Source organism: Labrus mixtus, chromosome 1, assembly GCF_963584025.1.
Source record: "Labrus mixtus chromosome 1, fLabMix1.1, whole genome shotgun sequence".
In the NCBI taxonomy this organism is placed as follows: domain Eukaryota; kingdom Metazoa; phylum Chordata; class Actinopteri; order Labriformes; family Labridae; genus Labrus; species Labrus mixtus.
This window is the reverse complement of record NC_083612.1, coordinates 19,026,083-19,045,283: the sequence shown is the minus strand read 5'-3', so window position 1 is coordinate 19,045,283 and position 19,201 is coordinate 19,026,083. Positions and strand designations below refer to the sequence as shown.

General features: G+C 38.4%; 1 protein-coding gene across 1 annotated transcript in view; it reads left to right on the top strand.

The window, feature by feature from the left end:
* The window catches only part of mybpc3 (myosin binding protein C3), a 31,219-nt gene that overhangs the window by 2,331 nt on the left and 9,687 nt on the right, over positions 1–19,201 (top strand). Inside the window, exons 2-22 of the mRNA XM_061036872.1 lie at positions 1,009–1,278; positions 2,796–2,933; positions 3,478–3,555; positions 3,736–3,884; positions 4,399–4,516; positions 4,643–4,691; positions 8,023–8,082; positions 9,217–9,243; positions 10,202–10,365; positions 10,470–10,602; positions 10,769–10,771; positions 10,925–11,049; positions 11,150–11,255; positions 12,902–13,068; positions 15,197–15,362; positions 15,451–15,557; positions 15,647–15,676; positions 15,762–15,901; positions 17,990–18,149; positions 18,256–18,360; positions 18,490–18,678. Coding sequence (XP_060892855.1) covers positions 1,009–1,278; positions 2,796–2,933; positions 3,478–3,555; positions 3,736–3,884; positions 4,399–4,516; positions 4,643–4,691; positions 8,023–8,082; positions 9,217–9,243; positions 10,202–10,365; positions 10,470–10,602; positions 10,769–10,771; positions 10,925–11,049; positions 11,150–11,255; positions 12,902–13,068; positions 15,197–15,362; positions 15,451–15,557; positions 15,647–15,676; positions 15,762–15,901; positions 17,990–18,149; positions 18,256–18,360; positions 18,490–18,678 — 2,484 coding nt within the window. The remainder of the gene's footprint in view (positions 1–1,008; positions 1,279–2,795; positions 2,934–3,477; positions 3,556–3,735; positions 3,885–4,398; positions 4,517–4,642; positions 4,692–8,022; positions 8,083–9,216; positions 9,244–10,201; positions 10,366–10,469; positions 10,603–10,768; positions 10,772–10,924; positions 11,050–11,149; positions 11,256–12,901; positions 13,069–15,196; positions 15,363–15,450; positions 15,558–15,646; positions 15,677–15,761; positions 15,902–17,989; positions 18,150–18,255; positions 18,361–18,489; positions 18,679–19,201) is intronic.

Below are 19,201 nucleotides of genomic sequence, written 5' to 3'. Positions count from 1 at the left end.
CCTGTCCCCGGTTAGGATCATTAGCCTTTTTATTAGAGTTGAATGAATGCTAATTATTAATACAAGTGAATAGACTTTAAAGCATAACCTGATCAGGAGGACACAATGGTCTGATGTCCTGTGATGACTGTCATCAAGCTTTCTGGTACTTGTAGTTTACCTTTTCTAATGCAACTCTGTACTTTCACTTCCTTTCATTTATATTGAAATATTGTACTTTTTCCTTCAACACATTTTTAAGCCAAAGTTTACACTAACATTATATGTAAATATAAAACAGCTGCACGTTCTCATTGTATTATAACTTATACTGTATAAATATATATATATATTTAATTTGCTCCACATGGACCAGAGCTTAAAACTAGATACAGTACATTATGTAAATTGAATCCACATCTGTCTAGGATAGTGGAAGCCTTTTAACACAGTTACTATTTGAATAGACTCCAGAGGCCAAATTATAAACACACAGACACCAGTGTTGATCTGGTCTTCTTGGGAACTCTTTAAAAAGCATCCTAAACTCTGATGAAGATGAGCTTGTTGGTTGTTGTTAAATACATATCTTTATAGACTCTTTCCAAAAAGAATAAACAGACATACAGAAATCAAACTGTATTGATCAGACTTGACTATGCTTTGTAACCATATACAACTATTTGAAAAAACAAGGTAGATCAAGATGTTTTTTCCCGGACAGATGTTAGTGCTTTCAGACTTTCAGTGTGGAATAGGAAAAGACATATTTATTAGTCTTAATTAGCCCCCACAGGTGAGCTGCAGACTCTTCTCTGTACTTCTATAACAACAGTCATAGCTTCATTGTTCTTGTCCATAGTAATGGCTTCTGTTCTTAAATATTATATGTTTTATATTAAAGACATTATTTTTTTTAACAATCTTCAAGAAACGTCACAATTAGAGTACTCTTATTTAACACCCTAAAAGCAGACATAATGAAAAGGCTCATTGATTTTTTTTTTTTTACCCACCTTCCCTATTCAGTTTCAGCATTTTCAAAGAAACCAAAAACTCAGGAGGCAGAGGAGGGGTCTTCTGTGGTCTTTGAAGCAGAGACCGAGAAGCCTGATGCTAAAGTAAAATGGCAATGCAATTCTAAGGACATCACCAGCAGCGACAAATGTGTGATCAAAGCCGACGGAAACAAGCACTCACTCACTATAACAGCCCTTACCAAAGAAGATACCAATGCCTATGCAGTAATTGCTGGGGGGTCAAAGGTCAAGTTCGAGCTGAAGGTCATACCAATGCCAGGTGGGAGTCTTTGATGCTGCAGCTGTGTGTACGAGGTCTCTGCTTACACACCGGCTGAAGCCCAGAACAGAAAAAATAGAGCACTCACTGAGAATGTCACTGAGGCTGTAAACTCTTAATGCACTGCATGTATTTGATGTTTCTGCACATGAACTCACCTTCTGCACTGTCCGACAGTACAGCACATTTCTGACACCACATTTCATGGTCTACCTTAACAAGTGTTTTCTCAAAAAGGAATAAGCTTATGGAAAATACAATGATTAGCTATTGTCAAGTCTGAAGCTAGCAGATCATCAATAAACAATCTGAAAGAAAGAGAATCGATTAGCCTTGGCTGGCTCTGGCCAAAGAACACAAAATCCAGCGAGCAGTACTTCATATTTTACAATTTCACATATGACATCCAAAAGTTTAAAAAAAACATCTTGTTGTTACTCAGGATCCAAATCCTTGTGCACATAATTTTAAGTCCTGTGAATGGAGTTGTAAACAGCTTTAAAATAAAGAAGTTTTCCTACCCGAGCCTTTGAATGCTTTGTACACAACCCTGGAGGAAACCTGGATATAAGCTATAAAACTTTTAGCTTATTTGTTTGTTGGCTAGAACCTTTCATTCAAAGCAATGGGTGCTATGAATGGGTCCCCCAAAAATATCTCAAAATGCAATTTTCTAAATCTCATACTGTCCATTTAATGAGCTGGACATTGGCAATCACTTGCTGGAATGACACTGTACAGCACTATTGTGTATTGTGCTTAGTCTGAGTGCTAAGTGTGTCACAGAACAACATTTTTGCCATAAGTCTGTCGGTCTGACATGCTGAGGTGGTTTGCTTGGATTTGATAAGGTGGAAATAAATCTGAAGGAAAGGAAGCAGACTATTGGGCCCAGTGCACTACACAAGACTGTCTGCGGCTCATATCATTGCAGCCCTTACTCTGTCTGCCTGCCGACCTTGACCCCCACTTGTCCAGCACATTATTTCCTCATGAGTAACCACCACTTGACGGGCTCTTAGGAAAGGCATTAGAGCTAGCTGATAACACATGGAAAACAAGTCAGCCGTCCAAAATGATAAGACATAAGAAATATTTGTACGATAAAAGTTTGTCAAAGAGTATTTCCCTCTGTCAGAGCTGAGTTTCACATAACATCATTAAGATTAAATAGTACAAATGACTTAGTTTTATATAGTTTATGTCCTGGAACATAACGTATTAACTTGTATTTCTTTTAAAAATGTCACTTAAGAAAAGAAACGTCTTGATAGTGGGTTGGCATAGTGGTAAGCTTGGGCTTCCCCTGTACAGAGGCTGTTGTCTTCAGAGAAGGCGGTCCAGGTTTGACTCCGACCTTCAGCTCCTCCACTGCATGTCATTCCCCACTCTCTCTTTTTCCAGGTTTTCTATCGACTGTCTTTTCTGAATAAAGGCATAAAAGCCCATAAACACATAAAAAAAAAAATGTAATCTGTTACTCGTGACTTATTATCTCTGTTGTGATGGTGACACAGAGGCTCCAGTTGAGGCCCCCGCTAATGGACCCACGGAGCCCATTGTAGTACCAGAACAGACCCCTGCTGAGCCGCCTGTAGAAGCCCCCACAGAGGACCATATCTCCGCCCCAGCACCTGATGCTCCATCTGCTGAGGGTGAGTTAGTCAGTCCCTGTATTCATTCATTCCCTTTATTCTGTCATATTTCTGTGAGTTAAGTTCGGACATGCCAAATACATTACAGTTCATAAATACAAAGCTCAGTCGGTGTTAATATGCAGATACATCCCATAATCAGTTCAGTCGTATTCTAAAGTTTTTTCCCTTTTTACTCTTAACTTTACATTCTTAAATAAAGGCCTTTAATTACTTTACTCAAGTTTCATTAATGGGAGATTTCAATTGAATATTTTTACTCCAGCATTCATTATTCATTATTCAACGCTATCATGGAAAGACAGATTCAAGACAATCAAATCACATCCAGTAACTAATGCTAATTTAACTGGAGTCCACTGACTTAATAACCTGATTCCTTAAAATCCCTACAAAATGTCATCACATCCATATTTTCAGTCTAAACAAACATTTCAGATAAAATGCAGGTTTTACCATGTTCAAAAGTTGGATGATTTTTGTATTCTTATTTGTAACTCTCCTCTGTTAAATGAACATGTAATGCTGAAAATGACATTTTCAGAGGCTCAGCCTCCTGACACCAGGCAGGACCTGACTGGCATCTTTTCAGAGAAACCTCAGAGTGGAGACGTCACTGTAGGTGAGAGGCATCAATTCAAACTCAATACATTTGCTGAATTATTTGTGGCTGCAACATTTGTGCGATGATCGGTTCAAGCCTTACCATGGTACAACATGAGTGTAACATGAGTAACAAATGAACAACCATTAAACCAAAGCCACATTAGATATGGCAATAAAACACTATTCTGATGTGCAGGTGAAAACATCACGTTTGTGGCTAAAGTGAATGCTGAATCACTGCTGAAAAAGCCAACCATCAAATGGATCAAAGGGAAGTGGATGGACCTCGCCAGCAAGTCTGGAAAACACCTTCAGCTAAAGGAAACATATGACCGCAACACCAAGGTAGAACTATTTACTAACAAGGGGCGTAGACATTAGCAGAAAATATCATCATATTATGTCTTGAAACATAATGTACGTGATTGTATCCCATAAATCAATGATAGCATAAAAACATCTCTCAAAGATATTTGTTTTTTATTACACATTGTAAAAAATTGCAAAATGACATTTTTTCCTTTGAGGCAACAACAGGGTTTTGCAAACATTGTCATTCTCACCGCCAGTTTTGCAAACTCTTGCCTCACCAACTTTTCCTGATAACACGATGAACCATACATGACCTTAGCGGGAATGTTGAATGGATATTTACTCTAGTGAAAGAGTGAAAGAAGATCTTACAAAGCAAATAAGCTGGAAAAAGCTTGGACACACTCCCAGATCTAAAGCTCCCAAATCTGACATGAGAACATTCTAAATATGAAGCACATACTGTATATCAGAAGGTTTTTTAATCAAAGATGTCAGCCTCACTGTGTACCTCTGCTAACATCTCTCCTCATGTATGTGGTTGCAGGTGTATACATTTGAGATGCAAGTCATCGCAGCCAAGCCTAACTTTGCTGGAGCTTACAGGTGTGAGGTCACATCCAGGGACAAGTTTGACAGTTGTAACTTTGACTTGGCAGTACATGGTGAGCGCTTCTTTGTTTGTGTTGACTTGTTTTAGTATTCTTTTATGTATGTCTGACATTATAGTTTTAGTCAGTGGTGTATATATTGTGTTTTATAATGGCTTTGGACACTGCTGTGCTTTTCAGAGGCTCGTGCTGCTGAAGGTCTGGACATAAGAGCAGCTTTCAGGCGCACGTAAGTTTTACAAGTGGTGATTCATTTCCTTAAAACACTCAATACATTTAGTCTAATTCCAATTAATGACATGCTCGATTAGTTTACTTCTCTTAATATTAGTCTCTGATTAATTGGTTAACTGCTGGTCCTCTGACTCATTTCATCAGTAGTGTCTCACAGATTTAAAAGTCAACCTGTATTTTTTTTCCTACAGGGTTGAACTAAATGTTATGACTCCAGCTCCTGTTTTGCTTTAAATGTATTTTAAAACCACAATAGTGTCCTTTTTTAGTCACTGACAAGTTTTAACGTCCTAGTATCCTTATGAATGAATTACTGAAAACCCTTAGGTAATGTTAAAAAAGTCCCTGGGTTCAAATCCGACCTGTGGCTCCTTTCCCTCTTTCTCTACTCTCCCTGTCCCCGATTTCTGACTCTACCCACTGTCCTATCTCTAAATAAAGACATAACAAGCCCCAAAAAAATTATAATTATAATCTGAAATTGAAACAATTATGCACAGAATAAATTGATGTCTGATCAGGATCTACTAAATGATGTGAATAATACATGAAAAATGATCTATGTTCTGTTCTGCTCAACCAAGTGTTTTATCATTTTGAAAGTAAATTAAAAAAAAAGCCTGCTGAGACTTTTATCATGTGATTAAAAAATGAAATGACACTCTTCACTAGTCACTAAATACATTTGTTCCAAGTCAGGGATACTTAAATAAAAAAAATGTGAATTTTTGACTTTGCAATTTAACAGTCACTCTATAAACAGTAATGGTAATTCCTTATTAGGTTTAAGTAACAAAATAAATCTAAGACTTCACTTGGCATTAGATTGTACGAATGTTTGATATCAATTTGATCAGACGCAAAAGAAAGTAGCATCATTTAGTAATTTTTTAAAGTTTTTAGCCATTTGATTTCAATGTTATTATCTTTTGCTCATCATGATTTAAGATATAAAAACAGGGGGAAAGTATCGACACATTTGCACAAGGTCTGTGTTTAGTAACTTTCAATAACTGTGGAAACCTAACCTATCAGGAGTGAAGCCAGTAAGAAGAAAGGTGGACAACTATCAAGGTAGTAAAGGGGTTTGTTGCAACAATGGAGGCTCCGATTCAAACTCTGAAGACTTCTGGTTGTTATTGAACAGAGAAACCAGGATCACACACTCTTTGTCTCTTGTGTGGCCTGTTTCTTCTCTGCCTTCAAGTCAAACAGAAGCAGTGTTGTGGATGTGAAGCCTCCAATCTGCTGAATTTTGAGAGAATGACAAAGGATCAAAGACCAGAGAGCTGATAGGACCCAGAATCAGACTCCTGGATGTAGTCCCTTACTCCAGTAGTCATTTTGTTAACCTTTGACTCAGGCAGAGCTTGAGTTGTTGAGATGTATTAAACTGTTAAGTGTGATGTTCTGGCTGCAACCTTCAGCTCTCTCTGATCTCCTCCTGGGTCTCAATCAAAACAGCAGAGCCAGCTGCACAAACAGCTCCCCGGCAGAGTGAGATTTGACGGTGGTTTGATCGTGCTGAAAGTGCAGGATGTGCTAAGACACACAGGCTTTTCAGTTGTCGAGCTCTTCCACAGGGTTGCCACACAGAGGAAGCACAGCTTTGGTGTGTTGTAACTTCACCACATAAACCAAAGACTGAGCTTCTAATCCTGCTTTCGGATCAGAGACAGGAGACAAGTGCACAGTCAAACTTCTGCCCTTGTCTTTTTCTTTCATCCCACTGATTAGAGTCAAGCAGACCCTATGGTGACTGTTTTTTTCTTTAACCTTGAGTGTTTTGTATTCTTGCTTGGATGAATGCTGCTGCTCATGGCTCAAAGGAATAGTTTGCTATTTTTAGGGATAATGTGTATTTGCTTTCTTTTCATTGATCAAATGATGAGATTGAGGTCACTCTTAGCTTAGCAAAACAGGACAGGAAGCACCTTGCCTGGCTCTCTTTAAAGCTTAGAAAAACAGGTGGCTCACACCTTAGTGGCTCAGGTTTATGTCAACCCCTCCTCCCAGTTTCATGCATGCCTCATTATGTACATTGGAAATTGATATTAAAATCAAATCAAATACATTCTACAGATAAAAGGTCAGGGATCAGGAATAGTCAGGAATGCTGAGTTGCTGTCTGTGTGTGTTAGCGTCTGTGTTTGACGATAGCAGCCTGAAGGCTAAGCACTGGTTGGTTACATAGGCCTACGTACATTTGTAGCTTACCAAAAACATCCCAACAGTGTTTTGCAGTTAGCTGTGTTATTCACCATATTAGCAGAGCAGCCATTCTCCATCGGTGTCATACTCAACGTCCGATTGCTTTGCTACTTGCATTTCATAAAAATGTAGGAAATCTGACAAATCATTATCTTTTCACTGCTGTTTGATTCATGAGTTACTTCTAGGGAGATACTTGAAAGTGAAAATCAATCAAGGGGCTTTTTACACTATTCAGGTAGGCTAAAGACATCTTTGATAAATCATTAAAAAAAGATAATGCTAGTGATGCTATCAAAGGGTAATGTAAGCTAGCTAAGAGTTAGCTGACTCAAGGTAATGTTATCTAGGATTTGGATGTGCTAACATTAGCTATTGTTACTTTTCTGACTGGCACCTAATAAGTAATACACTATGTCATTTTATTCTGTTCACTATGTTATTATTACTGACTTAAGTAGTTATGCTGGTTAGCCTGTTGGTAGGCTACATAAACCTACATCCTATATAACAACAACTTATCTTTTGTATGCTTTTGTTTCACTTTGTATTCAAAATATAAACAGTGTGTTATTAAGAGTTCCTAGTTGGCTATTCATTTTTTACTTTTTAGAGAGCCAGGCTTATTCAGTTTGCCTTCTGTGTTATGCAAAGCTAACTGACCCCAGCTTTGGTCCCATAGTTAGCTCATAAAATTAAAGAAGTATTGATATTTCCCACGTGTTGAACTGTTCCTTTGAGCATGGCAACACCTATCTCTCCAGCACAACATCTGTCTGTTCATTCACAACTTTTATCATGAGTTCACTATTTCCCTTCAGTCTTTAAAAGTTGTTCCTACTCTATCACCTTTCACTTCTTCTCTGTTTAATCCAAGCCTGAATTTTCTTCCTGAATATTTGTGTTGCATATGTACCCTGTGGTTTTATTGTGAACAAGCATTTTGGAGCAAGAGTTGACATGAAATGAATATTTGCCTCATAGTCTTGAAGTATGGATGTTTTTTATTCTCAACAAGCAATGCCTGTAGTTTTCACTCCTCTTTTTATTGGAAAGTCAGGTATCCCACTGTGATGTGTCTCATGTTTTGCTGCTGATTGATGATATTTCTGCAGTAGTACAGATGGAAAAGAAGACTCCGGAGAGCTGGATTTCAGTACTTTATTAAAAAAGAGGTGAGCAATCATAAAAGATATTCAATGATTTATAGGCTTTCATGAAATAGTACCAACCTTTAATTATGTGAACTCTGTCTCACTCTTGTTTTCTGAACTGTCCTCCGTCTTAAGAGAGTAAGTTACCTTTTGAAAATGAAATGTTGGAATGATCAGCTTTTCACCTAAAGGCTTGCTGCAGACTAATTTACTTACAATACACAATGATAAGCCGGGGCAGGGGTGCTTTCACTCTAAAGTTTCAATTAAAAATAAATCAATTAATTTTTGACATAGGGTCCTAAAAGTCCAGTCCCCTTATCTAATTGCACTTAACAATCAAATCATCCCACTTAGATGAATCATCTGTTCCACCTGAGCAGACTACAACGCAACAGGTCTCTGGTCACAAACATATCAAGGTTTTATGTCTGTTATGGTTCTTTGGTTATCTTAATGTTTTGGATCTCTTGGCAGTTCTTTTGAAATCTCTTTGTAGTTATCCGTTTCCCTTTGTTGCCATCTTAGTTTTGCACATCTTTGTAGTTTTTTTGGTGTGTTTTTCTGGTTGTTCAGAGACTTTAAACAACAAATGTTTACAGCCACCTTAAAGGCTTCTGCGCTTGGAACCACTGATCCCTCAGGGCCCTGGGCCTGTAGACCCAATCGGTATTTCATCCGTACTGATGGAAAATACCTTTTCTGCCCTCTTAAAGGCCCTTCTCACTGACAGCACAACAACAACTACACTTGTTTTATACCTATGAGGCACATTTCCCCTTCTAATGTTATTGATAGTTTTCCCTTACATTTTGAGTAAGGCTTTTAAGATTCTTAATAATTACTTCACCCTATGAGCCCTCTTCCTCTGACCCTTTGTAATTCTTACTTAAAAACACAAGTCACCTCCTCAGCACTTCAAAATCACTTTCGTGCATGTGCATGAGATGTAACACAATGAATGATGTCAGCATGGTTTTCATTGACCTGTTAATAAAGGCCTAAACTAGAAGACTTGCCTCTCTGCTGTTTAACCACTTGAAGTTGATGGATATTGAAATGCTTATTTCTAATATGCTGTTTGCTTTGCTGTTAAAATGTGGTGTTGTAACTTGTCTGGTTTGTTGTGCCTGGTGGGTTCTTCCTCTGATTGAGCAGCAGTTTCTTAAAATCCTCAAATCGGTAAGAAACTGATGACATGCTCTCCTCGTATTGCAGTGAACATTTCTTTGCATGTATATACTGTATATATATATATGTCTCCTCGTTAAACGTATAATAGGATACTGCACTGATTTCCTTATCTCTATAATACATGGTGCACAATGAGTTTGAATGAAGAGTGAAATCTGTTATTTTGATTCTAAGTTTCAAAAGGTCCTTTTTGTTGAAACAAATTCTTCATTATACTTAAGTTATGTCAAGAAATGAAATGTAGCTAACTACGATGGACTATTATATAATGAGTATCTACACTTTAAATACAAATATCAGATATTATATCTCACTTTGGTACAGATTTATGTCTTACTTTATTTGGGTGTTTTGACACTGAGGCATTTCTGTTTTCACTTGAATTCAATACTGTGGGTGTTCTCGGACTCAAAGCCAGCGACTCATAAAAAAGCTACAAATGAACAACAGATAGCAGACACACACACGTGCACACACACATACACGCGTGTGCGCACACACATTAACAACCCTTCAGTTCTTGAAATGTGGTAGTTTATGCTAGACAATGACATTGTACTTGTAAACTCATGATTGATTGGAGATAACTGCAGACTCATGGCTGTTAGGTGATGGGCTGGGGTAAAAGAGTTACTGAGGGCGCCTAGTGGACAGGTGTGGTAAGACACAGACTAATGAGAGTGTGACAGAGGAGGGAGACAGCCATACTGATTCAATTAAAGCAATACTATCACCTTTTAGGCCACACAAAATGAGGGTACTTATTACACTTGTAAACAGCTTTAGTATGGATGGATTAGAAAATCAATAGTGTTCATAATAAACCTACCTTTGTTCAGATGCCAGAAATGAAAAAAACGATATGTCAACCTCTTCTATAACCTACTTCCTGCACACTCTTGTGACTGGTCTAAACAATAGACCGTATGGTTTGAACATCTTGTAGAGCCGTACAGGTGAGCTCAGAACCGGACGTGGACGTGTGGGACATTCTCAGCCGAGCTCCTTCATCAGAATTTGAGAAGATTGCTTTTCAGCATGGCATTACTGACCTGAGAGGCATGCTGAAGAGACTGAAGAAGATGAAGAAAGAAGAGAAGAAAAGTGAAGGTCGGGGCAGCTTTCACAACAGACTGCACTTGATCTAATACTGATAACATTTTGAATTATGGATCTGATATGATTGATTATTCTGCATCTTCTTTGTAACTTAGCTTTCCTCAAAAAGTTGGATCCTGCTTACCAAGTATCAAAGGGACAAAAAATTAAAATGGCCATTGAAGTAGCAAATCCAGACGTAGAGGTGAAATGGCTGAAGAACGGACAAGAAATTCAACCAACGGGAAGGTCAGAATAAACACACTTTACATTACATCATGAAGAATTCAACAAATACAGCACCAGTTATTGTTTAAGTATTGATGTTTTTCTTTATTTCTGTCCGTCTCTCTTGTGCCTCCCTTATTTCATCACTATATGGACAAACTACCTCATCATTTTATGACATTGTTAGCAAGTAAGTGTTCAGCAGCAATAATGGATTGTTGATTCTTCTCGTCTTTTACTAAATTAAATTAGTTATTGCAATTTGATTCTTAAATTTAAAATACAAGCCTTTTGTCATTTAAAGTTTTAGTATGTGTGAAGCTTGCCTTGGTCTTTTTTAAAGGTACATCTTTGAAAGTGTTGGAAACATGCGTTACCTGACCATCAACCACTGCTCCTTGGCTGATGATGCAGCTTACTGCTGTGTGGTAGGAGAGGAGAAATGCACCACTGAGCTCTTTGTCAAAGGTATGTAAGGTTTAGAGGACGTTTACAACATAGCATAGAACATGAATTGTCCGGACTATGAGATGTAGTTCAACCCTTCATTGTTATCTGTTTTGTGTAGAGCCTCCCGTCCTGATTGTGAAGAATCTGGAGGATCAGATGGTGATGAAAGGGGAGCGGGTGGAGCTGGAGTGTGAAGTGTCAGAGGAAGGGGCCAATGTGAAATGGTTAGATGTTCTTCTTCATAAAACAATGATCTTTTTGGATTGATATCATTTATTTCAGTCTAATAATATCCTAAAAGTAAAATAGTTTATTAGGCACTGTGCCAAACTAACTAATAAATCACAACAAAATTTGAGTGTTGTTAAGTGTGAAAATATGAAAAGAAGCTCAGTAATAGCTTCAATAAACTATGGCTGGATTGACAGACAGATGTTGAAAAGTGAAATTTGACTAAATCAAATCAAGACATGAATAATTCAATTCCCCTCAAGTCAGAGATTTCTAACACCTTTTTTTTTGTTAAAGTCTATTTGAAACAACAAAAAAAAATCAGGATTTGGTTGATGATCCAATGTAATCAATGCACCTTAGCAATCAAACATCCATTCAAGCAATCAGCCACTCCAACATAAATTACGTTGGAGAATTTTTACAGCAGTCAGGTGAATCTCTGGTCTTTTTTGGCTCCCTGCAACCCCCCGTGTGATGTAACCTTCTCCATTAGAAGTCAGAGTCCTGGTCCGACCCACTGTAAATAACTGAACGTGTAAACAGTCTGTCTGTCAGGAAGGTCATAACTCACTGATTGTTGTCAAGGAGAAAACCAGTAAAACTTTAACCATAAAAGAGGATCTTTTTTTACCAGAAGTTTTATGTTATCAAGTCTATATACAGTTATCTTTGAGGCCCAGCCCCCCCCCCCAACACTCCTATCAGCTTTACAGTATGAACATTACGTTTGACCTCAAAATGACGTCAGGTCATAACATTAGGCTTGACCAAGTTTGGCAGTGAGATGTATGACGTTCTGCTTCATAAATAGCTATAGCACAGGTGAAACTATGATTTACTTGTAGCATAAAATTAAGTTAAATGTTAAAGATTTTTCCCCCATTATGGTCAGGTAATGAGTGACAGGTGTAAAAAAGTCTAAAACTGGAAGTGGGACTTCTATACTTCTATAGTCTTCTATATATTTCAAGATTATTTGACGTCACTCCTACACAGTGTTCATTACTCACACACCCAGCAGATGGCATTTGAGTTTGTCATGTCCACACAGCAGGCGCTATCTCTGTGACGGACAGAAGCTGTAAATTATCACCTCAAGGAAAAGGTCACATCAGCATTTCATCAAGTCCCGTGTGACCTTTTATCTGAAGGGGAAAGTTGCTGCAAACGCTCATGTGCAAAGCAATTTTCTTGGAACCGAGGGCAAAAAAGATCTATATGTTGGATTGAAAGTCAAACGATTAATAATGAAGCTGAGATAAATTTAACATTGCACAAGTTGAGCGGCGTCATGAGCTCAAGTCTACACAGCTGATTGCACAATATGAGTAATAACTCCAATACACTAACATTCATAAGCCTATCAAGTGCACATCTTCTTTAGGAGAATTCAGTCATATTTCTGGTCCATGTCAGGATGTTTGTTTGTTACATATTTTATAGTAAAGGCCGAGCTCAGGGTCTGTTTACTGGTTACAAAGCTTTTAATCAAATCTGTATTGAGCAAAGAGAGCTAGCTTATATATTAACATGAAAATAAATCAATTACTTTAAAAGCAGGAGGTTGAAACTCTGCTTGTATTATATTAGCTGTTAACTTTTTTATTATAATATTTATGATTTAATTTCCATGCAGGGAGAAGGATGGTGTTGAATTAACAAGAGATGAGTCGTTCAAGTATCGCTTCAAAAAAGATGGCTGCAAACACGTCCTGATCATCAACGAGGCCACAAAGGAGGACTGTGGTCACTACAAGGTTAAAACGAATGGCGGCGAGTCAATGGCTGAGCTCCTGGTGCAGGGTGAGTGCTGAGTACAGTATGAAACATTTTTATCATTGATATACACTCCAAGCACACATTCTCATGCCAAACCAGTAGTCATGTGGCCTTGTCTCTCTTGGCATGCTGTCTATCTTTGGGATCTCTTGCCCACATCATTCTGCCAAGGTTGCCGCAGCGACACAAGTCCACATGCCAGCTAAAGTTAGAAGACATGGACCATATTTCACCTGAAGGGCACGCGTTTGCGCAAGTGTCCCAGTTTCTGTCTTTGGTGTTTCGTTTCATCTGTCATTGTTTTCCCTGTTGTTGTTTTGTTGAACAACAAAACAACAACAGGTGAATTCTTATTTGTCACACTTTTCATTTGATAGTTGCTATAGCATCACCTGCAATCAAAAGGAAAACAAGGCGGGGAATTTAGTTGACAACAACAACAACAAACAACTAAAACAGACTGTGATTCACAGAGATTTTATTTTAAGAATCAGTTTATATTTCATACAAAACTCAAGACTACAGGGAAACAACACTGAAGAATAAAATGTCTACATATACTATAATCTGCAAACCTGTAGAGTATGTTATGTAAGGTGCCAAGCGCATCAGACAAAATCACATTTAATTGTACATTAGTAAATCTAAAGATCATTCGCTTGTTGTCAAAATTAGTTTTGTTAGCATGAGATAAACGAGATGGGTTCCCGTCATATTTACTTTTTTTCCAAAGTTCAGTTTTTGTTTCTAGTACCGTACCACTTAACTACCCTTTTTATATTAATAATAACATATGGTTATTTTGTCTTTCTTCAAAATGTCAATTTCCTGTCCCAGTAACACATACATTTAAGTACCAGTGGAACATGTAAGTACAGGCCATGGTTACTGAATCAAACAGTGAAAGTAGACGGCCTGAAGGAGAGTGTTGTGTTACACAAAGTACCCTACTCTATATTGGAATTTAAACTATATATGCCTGAAACTCTTTTAACAGTTAACATAACTTCCTTTTAGATTTTTTTTTAAAGAAATATTACGTCATGGTTAAAAAATAGATTTGATGTCTAGATGATAGATCTTCAAAAGATGTGACATGTGCCCCTCAGTGTTTTGATGTCAGTAAATTTAACATGTGGCATGTTTTGCAGGTGAACGTTAAGAACTCTTGTAATTTCAATTCACAGGTGTTCTAGAAATGATGGATGGGGACGATTCAAACTCTTTGGCACATGGACGTAGGCAAAAATAAATAGATCAATAAAAAACCCAACTAGCTATATCCCCCTTCTTTCATTCCCCTTTTTTATACCACCCAGTAACCATTTCATCATAGCAACATCAGCTCACAGAGCAATAGGATTCATTATGAACAAAAACAAACCTCATCAATGTGTGCTTCTAATTTGACATTTTCTGTGTTCTGTTGTGTAAGCAATAATTTAGTAGACTTGTAACTATTTGTGATATATAATCATATATATATATATATATATAATATATGATTATATACCTTCACTTTTACATATATTCACGTGTGTCATATGTGTGTGTGTCTCAGGGTCGGTTGTGTAAATTTAAACCTCGTCTTGGCTCCTGCTCTCAGTCCAGTGTAGTTTATCTGGCTGTTAATCGAACACACACCCTGCCAAGAAAACCAGCTGTCGCGTGCAGCAGAGATCAACACCTCACTCCACAGCAGAAACCCCATTATAATACCATTCCCACCTTACTCGCCCACCCAATGAGCTGAGATCAAAATCTCCTGTAACCTTTACAGGGAGCGTGGTGTGAGCTATGGTGCCTGGATTACAGTATATTTTGAGATCATTTTAACAACTCCCCTGTACATTATTTTATTGTCATTTACAGTTTTAGCCTGAAACTCCTGCATCTGCTCTTCATATCCTCCCACTTTATTTTCTACTATAAAACCAATTAGTTATTCCCTTAGTACCTGTTGCTAAGATACAACACACAAAGGACTCCCAAATATGATAATCATCTCATGCCCCAACATATTAGTACCATATTATCCTTGTATTATCATCATCATCATCATCTTATTCCCACCCCTTCAATTGAAGTCTGGAGGCCTCTGTGGTTTTGCTGATCTGCTCTCTGAGACTTTGTTTTTTTTCTCACCGTGCAGAGAAAGAACTGGAGGTGTATCAGAGCATCGCAGACCTCTCCGTAAAGGCAAAGGATGAGGCGGTCTTTAAGTGTGAGGTGTCAGATGAGAACGTGAGGGGGACGTGGTACAAGAATGGTGTGGAAGTAAAGCCAGACGCCAGAATAAATATCACACATATTGGAAGGTGAGAGCAACTTTCGTGCATGTGTAACATGTGCATGTATCCAATTACAGCATGAAGTCAACTTTGAAAAAAATGTCCTCCTCTGCAGAATCCACAAACTGACCATCGATGAGGTCAAACCAGAGGATGAGGGAGACTACACTTTTGTGCCTGATGGCCACGCCTTCAACCTTTCTGCCAAACTCAATTTCTTGGGTATCATTTAACATTTTTACTCTTTACACTTTAAAATGACAAATCTATTACGCCTCAACCACTAAAGCAACCTGTATTTTTTTTCCTAGAGGTGAAGATTGATTACGTCCCACGCCAAGGTACCAACAGCCATCCTCTCCTGTAGCATTCAGACTGAACAAGTGAATCCACTGCTCAGTTTAATGATTTCTGTCACTGTCTAAGATCCACCTAAAATCCACCTGGACTGTATGGGTCGCACTGCTGAGTCAACCATCGTGGTGGTAGCTGGCAACAAACTACGCCTGGACGTCCCGATCACTGGAGACCCGGCTCCCACAGTGGTCTGGACCAAAGCAGAGAAGGTAAAACAGATCAATACCCTTCTGTTGTCAATCAGGCTTCACGTCCATCTTCTGATATATATGACAACCATCCAGAGTGCAGTCGGTAAGGTCTGAGATGTAAGGCTGATTTGCTGTTTAAAAAAGGTTTAAAAGCTTTACTAATGCAGTAAAATTCTGGAAAATGTGTGCAGTTTTAATACGATACAAGCTGAGGAGATTATACTCTTCTCAACTAACATTTAAGCATAAAAAGCATCTTTCAGGCGCACATGTCTGGCTTGGATGCTAAGATGTTTTAACAACATTTTATAGGTACAATAGGTACAATATTGCTTGATTTAATACATCTTACTGGTGTGCTGATATTTAAGTTGAGAAGACAGAGAGGTCAAATTTTGGCCTCTCTCTTCTCTTCGGCTTTTACCGCTTTGCTCTGCTCAAATGTAGGCTAGTTCTGTAATACCTGACGGCGAGGAGAGAGGAGGGTCGACTTCCTCTTGGACCCTGACCAATGGGGACGTAAGTGTGCATGCCTCTTGAAAATGCTGTGTAGCCGTGGCATCATGCTTTTTTAACTTCTCTCAGTTGAACTATCCATCACCTCTTTGTACTTGACACCAAAGAAAGCAACCGAATCATCTGAGGAGTACATGTAGCCAGTGGAGAAGCTGTCATCTTCACACATTTACCCATTTCATGTAAAATCTATTTTATTACCACATGAATGGTCAGAAGACAATGCACGCAGCCATTAAAAAAGAAACAAAAACGATTTTGCAACTCAATGCTGAACAGGTTGTGTTTTTGTATTGATTTCCTGCTTTACAGCCCTTCAGAAAGAACAGGCTGCAGCAGTAACAATTACAAACACATGCAAACCAGTACATGCAAAGCAGCTTCACCAGTGGTTATCCCTTGTATGTTTGGTTTGCTGTTAGTAAGAACAAACCTCTAGGAGCAAGTCAGAAACTGCATGAGTTGTTGTCAGCATTGGGCCGTGTCAATAAGGTAAGAGCATGTTCTGAATCCTCCTCCACACAGAAGCAGCTCAGACAAAACTGGTAGGTAAGTATATCTTTGGATAGTTTCTAATGGTATAATGGGTGAAATTACCTTTGGGGTAGATGCTGAAATAGATCTTTTTACAGCTACATAAAAATGAAAGGGAAAATCAACAGGCATGTTTGGTATGGGTACAGGTAAGTGTCTTCCCTGGAAAGCACACCTAGAGTTCACTTTATTGGGTCAAACCATGGTAAATATTGAAATATTTTTTCTTGCTGAATGTTTCACATGAGGTTGTTCTCGTCATATATATCTGTTCATACAATTTAAACAAAAATGTTCACATGCATAATCATAAAGGAGTCTGAGGAAATGTACATCAACACCTCTGCATTAGGAAGCGACTCCTGGAACTTAATTTCGGACTCCAGCACTAGTCCTACTTTTTGCACGAGGACATCTGAAATTGAGTGTTCAAATATTGTTGGCTTGAACAGCGGAATCTGCATAGTGTTCTTCCTCCGTCTCCACTCTCAATAAGCCGAAAAATTGCTGTGGATGCAATTTTTGTGAAATGCCGTTGTTCTGGATCATGGATTAACCATTTTTTTTGACTTGAAATAAAGAAAAACATGTTCTCTTGAAAGTCTTAAAAATAGATTTCTGTTTTACTGATCACACCAGATTCCATCCTTCATGATCCCCATCAATCCTCAGTATGATGCGTTGATCAGTATCTGGTATTCCTTGATCTCGTATTTTCACCTTGATTAATTTGCTAAAGTTTTTAAAGACACTATCTGCATGCTGGCATGACACTCACTCTCTTACACACTTTATGAAATAATGAGACAAAACTATTGATTTTATTTCTCCTAATAATGACAAAAAAGATTGATGATTACCATATAACATTTGAAAAATCACAGACAAACACGGCTGCTCATCATGTTCATGACATAAATATGACTCTTTTACATGAACTGTATCAGCGTCTCCACTGACAACATGTCAGTCAGTTTAGAAGATAGCAGACTTAGCAGAGGATACTTGACTCAGGAGTAATCCAGTTACTTAATTCTAGTTTTTTTCGTTGAACAGGTGGTCACAGACGGAGATGGCAGGGTCCATGTTGAAACCACTAAAGGACACTGCATCTTCACCATTGAGGGGGCCGAGAGGCAGGATGAGGGGATCTATTCCGTCGTGGTTCGAAACCCGGCTGGAGAGGACACAGCAGATATCAATGTGAAAGTTGTTGGTAAGACAAAAATAAAACAGAGAATACCAAAGCTGCAACTAAAAACGTAAAACATCCCATCATGTAGGTACTAATTCTTAAAACAAATTGATATTTGTCCCTGCAGATGTTCCTGATCCTCCACAGGCTGTGAAAATCCTCAGTGTGGGAGAGGACTCCTGTGTAGTTCAGTGGGATCCCCCTCTGTTTGACGGAGGCAAGCCAATTATTGGTAAGAAAGACCCAAACAACAAATTAAAATTCCTATCTAGTTTAATATATTTAGAAACCTTAGAGGTATCCACCCGTATCATCCTGATAAACTAAACACCTTTTTATTTCATTTGATTTTATCTCTCAGGTTATGTGCTGGAGCGAAAGAAGACAAAGAGCTACAGGTGGATGAGACTTAACTTTGACCCTTATCCTGAAACGACCTTTGAGGCTAAGAGGATGATCGAAGGAGTGCCATACGAGATGCGAGTCTATGCTGTAAACGGTATCGGCATGTCTCGTAACAGTCCGGCCTCGCAGCCTTTCGTGCCAGTTGGTGAGTCTGAAAGCAGCTCCCCATCCCACTCATTGCAATTCAGAATCACTTTAAGACATTTACTCTGCTGCATGTTTCATGAAAGCAGCTGTTTCTATTCAGGAGATCATGAATTTATCATTAGATTAAAAGCTTGGTACACTCCAGTTTTATGATGTTGATAGATGGGTTATCTGGATGAGTGATGGCTGACATGTCATTGTTTATTATTACTCTGGGGTCGTGTCATGCCCGGTCTGGAAGGTTTCGCTGAGGTCATGTCGCCTGGTTGGCTCGTGTTCCTGACAGGTCTGGGGTCATGTTTGGCTGTTTATTTGTTGAAATCCAAGAAGTCTGTGTATTGTAAATCGAATAAAAAAACAGATCTATGGGTCATTTCTTAGTATTGTCAGACATGGGAGTGTATTCAAGTTAATGATCAGTCTTCTTACGCCGAGCAGAGGCCGTTGATCACGGTTAGACAGAGTTTTCTGTCCTGAGAATTCTTTTGCAGTTGTTTTTTCCTCTTTTTGATGTCAGTCTC